Source organism: Leucoraja erinacea, chromosome 8 (assembly GCF_028641065.1).
Source record: "Leucoraja erinacea ecotype New England chromosome 8, Leri_hhj_1, whole genome shotgun sequence".
Lineage (NCBI taxonomy): Eukaryota > Metazoa > Chordata > Chondrichthyes > Rajiformes > Rajidae > Leucoraja > Leucoraja erinaceus.
The window spans coordinates 28,296,285-28,302,284 of record NC_073384.1 but is presented as its reverse complement, the minus strand read 5'-3'; the positions used below and the strand labels follow the sequence as shown (position 1 = coordinate 28,302,284).

At 40.4% G+C, this 6,000-nt stretch overlaps 1 protein-coding gene across 1 annotated transcript in view; it reads left to right on the top strand.

Annotated features, from left to right (window-relative positions):
- Window positions 1-637: 637 nt before the first annotated feature.
- kif28 (kinesin family member 28) overlaps window positions 638-6,000 on the top strand; it is a 55,642-nt gene continuing 50,279 nt past the window's right edge. The window contains exons 1-2 of the mRNA XM_055639290.1: window positions 638-2,791; window positions 3,380-3,571. Coding sequence (XP_055495265.1) covers window positions 2,738-2,791; window positions 3,380-3,571 — 246 coding nt within the window. The 5' untranslated portion in view covers window positions 638-2,737. The remainder of the gene's footprint in view (window positions 2,792-3,379; window positions 3,572-6,000) is intronic.

The window sequence follows — 6,000 nt, the reverse complement described above, 5'->3', positions numbered from 1 at the left end:
AGGGTGATGTGGGTCTCTGATTATGCTGGCTACCTTTTTTAGGCAGCGACAGTTTAATGATACTTTATTGTCACATGTACCTAGGTACAGTGAAATTATTTTTGTTTTGCATATAACCTGGCAAAATCATACAGCTGACCACCTAGCCAGTACGCAAGAGTCGCCACATTTCTGGCGCAGACAAAGTTACAAAAGGTTAATTGGATAGTTATATCTTCTGCTCGCAGCAGTGAACCGCTGCTGCACACGGCCACAGACGACCCCCTCACGCCGAGTTGTCCCCCCCCACCCCCCCCCCTTTGTTCTCAGCAACCCCTCCGATTTCATCTAATTCATCCAACAATGGTGGTGTCGTTGGCAAATTTGAAGGTGGACTTGGAACAGTCTTGAGTATAGAATGAGTAGAGCAGAGGGCTAGGCATTCAGCCTTGAAATGCTTGCAGGCAGCTCAGCACGCAGCCTTGAAGTGTTTCTATCAATGCGTCCAGATTGTGGTCTGTTGATGAAGAAGTTGAGAATCTAGTTGCGGTGGGATGCGCAGAGTTCCGTGAGCTTGGTAACCAGTTTGGAGGAAATAATGTTGAACGGCGAGCTGTAGTCTGAGTGAAAGCCTGATGTATGTGGTTTTTATTGCCCAAATCATCCATTGACCTGTTGTGGTGGTAGGCTAATTATAGTGGGTCCAGGTTCTTGTTGAGGTCGGGGTTAATACACGCCATAACCAACCTCTCAAAGCACTTCTACATCACGGACATGGTCAGTAGTCATTGAGGCACATCACCTTACACTTCATGGGCATCGGGTTATGGGGGCCTGAGGGGCACATCAGTGTTCTCCCTATCAAAGTACGTAAAATGCATTGAGCTCATCTGGTGTGATGTTTCTGTGTCTTATGTTGCCCCCTGATTTTGTTTTGCGGGTGAGGGATGGAGCGTTAGGCATCTGTGGTGGTGGTGGTGTAGCAGTGGTCGGAGGTAGAAGGGCCGGCACTTCACTGCCAGGTGTTCCAGATATGGAGAGCAGGAGTTGGACGGGACTGCAACATCTGACCACCACAAAAAAATTACCATGAGGTAGATACCACCCTCTCTACCTCCGTCCCAATGCCTCTGTTCTGTCCACACCATGGTAATGCTTGAGAATGCTGGCAAGATGGAACATTCTAATTATGCAAAACCCGTGATCGTGCACACTGGAACAATGACTTAGGAAATGACAGATGATTAAACGCTTTCAATGTTTTTACGAAACAACTGTTCTTGTTAATGAGTACATATATGTGGTGACTGTAAATGCACAATAAGGAAAGGCATTTGAGACATTAGTCTACTTTAGAGATACAGCATGGAAACTGGCCCTTCTGCCCGCCGAGTCCCCGTACAGTAGCATTATCCTATACATTTGGGACAATGTACAATCGCAACTGAAGCCAATTAGCCGACTAACCAGTAGTGGAGCGCCCTGGGAAAACACATGCAATTTCGGGGGTGAATGTACAAACTCCCGGCAGACAGCACCCATGGTCAGGATCGAACACGGGTCTCTGGCCCTGTAAGGCAGCAATTCTACCACTGCCCTACCATGCCGTCCTCTACTACGCCACCGTTCGTTCCCTGGTTGTAGCCAAGTGTCAGTTTGAAGGAGATGCAATTGTATTAGTTTTACCTTTTCTGGTGCAGGGAGCTGTGTTTTAATGAGCAAAGACAGATTGAGAATCGGCAAATGCGATTAGTTTCAATTGTTTTCAACCTGGATTGATGAACAGAATGGTCCCTGATGTAAAATTCAATGATTCCAAGATACAATATGGTCTGATACTTATTTGATATGAAAGGATTTTTTTTTAATTTTGCTTATATATTACCTATTGTTTCATTTACAAACCATGTTCTCAAAACACATCTAATTGCATCAAAGATGTGCAGGAGTATAAATGTATTTGCTACCAAGGTGTCTCTTGCAAAATTCATACTTCAAAATTCATAAAATTCACCAAAACGTCTATTTTGTCGTATTTGATTAACAAAATTTAAAATAAGAGAACCAATTTAGTTATTGCATAACTAGAAACCAAATAAAGACTTGCCATTTTTATAATGTTTACATTTTGTTTTTGCCCACTTCTGGAGCATAATCTCTGAAGTTAGGACTATGTAGTTTTTCAATTCTCTCTATATTAAAATGTTTGAGATGGTCAAAACTAGTTTCAGAATCCTTTACAACCATTCAGTCACTCGAGAAGCCTTATATTTGTTCTTATCAAGTTTCAGGTTTACCATTTCATTATTATTTTATCATTCTGAATAATGCATTCCCATACATATTAGCACTTGGTCCAAAATTGCTGACTTAAAAAAATAAATGCAAATGTGAAATTTGATCTGTCTCTTCCCCATGTAATTCTTCCTAAAATTGTGTTTAAATAATAGTGTAGTGACTGTTCCTTGTATTTAGCTTTCCCAGGTCTGGCATGCTTTGCTGCTAACATCTTCCTCTTGCCCAACTCAGCTACTACATTTGATACCACGCTACCATTCTGATTCTCCTCCCACTGCACGGTCACGCATAACTACACAAAGTGATGTGAAAGATGAACAGCTCTTAAAAAGACAAGGTAAACGTTTAGTGTTGAAAAATAAACACCTTGTCTAACCAAACGGCTAGAACATTGTATTATTATCAATTTATCCATTCTTGCTTTCTGCAGAAAGGAAAATGAATGAATGAAGTATGAAAAATGCCAAGTGTGGACAGTGTGAGAGTGGCTGCCCGCGTTAGAGCCTTTAACCAGGTGAGTGAATTTTTCAAATGCTTAACAGAAAAGGAATTCAAGAAATTGTAGTTTATTTTTAACTTTTTCATAAATATTCTGTAACAAAATAGGGAGTCATTGTCAGAGTTTAAATGTACATTTACATGGGGAAGAAATAGCCCAAATCTTTTTTCATATGCCATTGGTTTCGGGGGCACACACAGATTTGGTCAGAACTGCAGCCTAAGGATATACGAAGGCAATTGCAATTTCACACCTGTATTTGTTGGACTTGATTAATTCAGTTTACGTCAATATCCAACTTTTAGATGAGGGAGGATGTAACCCTTCCTTTCCCCTGCCATAGAAACATAAAAAGCAAGAGCTGTTAATCACAGGTGGTTATTCATTCTTCCTCCTTGTCCAAATACCTACTGTTAAACAAATTTACCCACCTCCTTCTTGAGTATACTAAAATGATTTGGCCTCCACTACTTTCTGCAATAAAATTCCACAGGGTAACTACCCTCTCAACGATACTAAAGTTGCCCTGGCTGTTCACACGTACTGAATTATAAAAAACATTTTAATATTGTGTGACCCCCTATGCTTTCTTACTTTTAACAGACTGAGAAAGACGCAGGATGTGGTTGCATCATCTCCATGGCTTTAAACAGCATCACAATTTGGAACCCCAGAAATCGGAGCGACACTAAAACATTCACTTTTGACCTGGCCTACTGGTCACACAGTGGATTTATTAAGAATGAGCAAGGAATTCTTGTCCCTGATGGACCTACCAGCAAATATGCCGACCAGGTGGGATGATGCACAGATCTTGGGCAACCCGAGTCTTTTTTTATTCAACAGTCTAGAGTGCTAACTCTTTAATATGGGATTAGTCTAAATGTTTTGCCACAGATGAGACACAAACACATCAGCAAAATCCATTTGAATGAAGTATTTTGTTCTAGCTGGAGTCCACTTGCTAGTATGTTTTGTCATAAGAGGTTTGAGACATGGTTTACCTCTAGGAAAACTTGGAAATCCATTTCTCAAAATCATATTGGTGAATGGATGTCTTTTGTAATTTCTCAAGTTTCTGAGTGATAATGTGTAACAGTTTTTGTAATCAATGGTAAAAAATCATATGTATATTCAATGAAGGTTGTAATAATCTGAGGGATTATCTTGCGTTGGCATCATTGGAGATCTAACTGCAAGGATCTTTTTGGCCCTTCATTCAAGTACAGATAAAAGCTTTGTTTCCTTGTGTTGGTTTCTCATTGTGGTTGATTTCTAATACTGTAAAGTATTTGTTTCCACAGCAGTTAGATGGACAATAAATAGCAAATGCGGCAGTGCCTTTAAATGATTTACCCAGGTTGATGTAATGAGCTAAGAGAAAGTTTTGTCTATCAACTGCAATTAAGAATTAATATAGTTGTCAAACTTAAACACTGACTTCAATTCAGAATTTATCAAAAATATTGCTTTGCAAATGTGTTTTTAGTAAAATGTGGCCTATTTTATCTTTGTGATTTGGTCGCATTTGAAAAATATACTCGGCACAAGCTGGGAACCAATCACAAGGTTAAAGATCAGACTGATGATTTTGCGCTTGTCATTGCCAAGATTAAAAAATGCAGCTCAACCGTGGTCCAATTTAGTTTAGTTTCTTGTCACCTGTACAGAGGTACAGTGAAAAGCTTTTGTTGCGTGCTAACCAGTCAGCGAAAAGGCATACCTGTACATGATTACAATCGTGTCATCCACAGTGTATAGATACATGATAAAGGGAATAACGTGAATAATATTTAGTGCAAGGTAAAGTCCAATCGAAGATAGTCCGAGGGTCTCGAATGAGATAGATATTAGTTCGGGACTGCTCTCTTGTGTTAGGATGGTTTAGTTACACTCTATTGAAGTGGTCTTGCTTCCCTTAGAAATCAAGGATTATTTAATATCACTGATGTGTTTAAAATGATTTAGAGAACTTGATGGGGAAGATAAAAAGAAACACTTTCCTTTGGTGAAGAATAACCTTGAAATTAAAGGCAGGTTGTTTGGGGATGGTATTGAGAAGCATTACTTCACAAAATGATCATTGAAGCCTGCAACTCACGCAACCACTGCTGGTATTAGGGGCATAACTGAACATTTACAAAGCTGCTATTAATTTATGAAGTGTTAATGGTGCATTTAGAAATTATTCAGACCTCTTCACTTTTTCCACATTTTGTTACATTATAGCCTTATTTTAAAATGGATTAAATTATTTTTTATTATATCATCAATCTACACATAATACCCCAGAATGAAGAAGCAAAAACAGGTGTTTAGAAATTTTTGCAAAGTAATTAAAAATAAATAACTGAAATATCCCATTTACATAAGTGTTTAGACACTTTGCTATGACACTCAAAATTGAGCTTAGGTTCATCCCGTTTCTATTGATTGTCCTTGAGATGTTTCTACAGCTTGATTGGAGTCCACCTGTGGTAAATTAAATTGATTGGACATGATTTGGAAAGGCACACACCTGTCTATATAAGGTCCCACAGTTGACAGTGCATGTCAGAGCAAAAACCAAGCCATGACGACGAAGGAATTGTCCATAGACCTCCGAGACAGGATTGTGTCGAGACATAGATCTGGGGAAGGGTATAAAACAAATTCTGCAGTATTGCAGGCCCCAAAGAGCACAGTGGCCTCCGCCATTCTTAAATGGAAGAACTTTAGAACCACCAGGAATCTTCATAGAGCTGGCCGCCCGGCCAAACTGAGCAGTCGGGGGAGAAGGGCCTTGGTCAGGGAGGTGATCAACAACCCGATGGTCACTCTGATAGAGCTCCAGAGTTCCTCTGTGGAGATGGGAGAACTTTCCAGAAGGACAACTATATCTGCAACACTCCACCAATCAGGCCTTTATGGTAGAGTGGCCAGACAGAAGCCACTCCTCAGTACAAGGCACATGACAGCCCACTTGGAGTTTGCCAAAAGGCATGAGAAACAAGATTCTCTGGTCAGATGAAACCAAGATTGAACTCTTTGGCCTGAATGCCAAGCGTCACGTCTGGAGGAAACCAGGCACCGCTCACCACCTGGCCAATACCATACCTACGGTGAAGCATGGTGGTGGCAGCATAATGCTGAGGGGATATTTTTCATCGGCAGGAACTGGGAGACTAGTCAGGATCGAGGGAAAGATGAACGGAGCAAAGTACAGAGAGATCCTTGATGAAAAC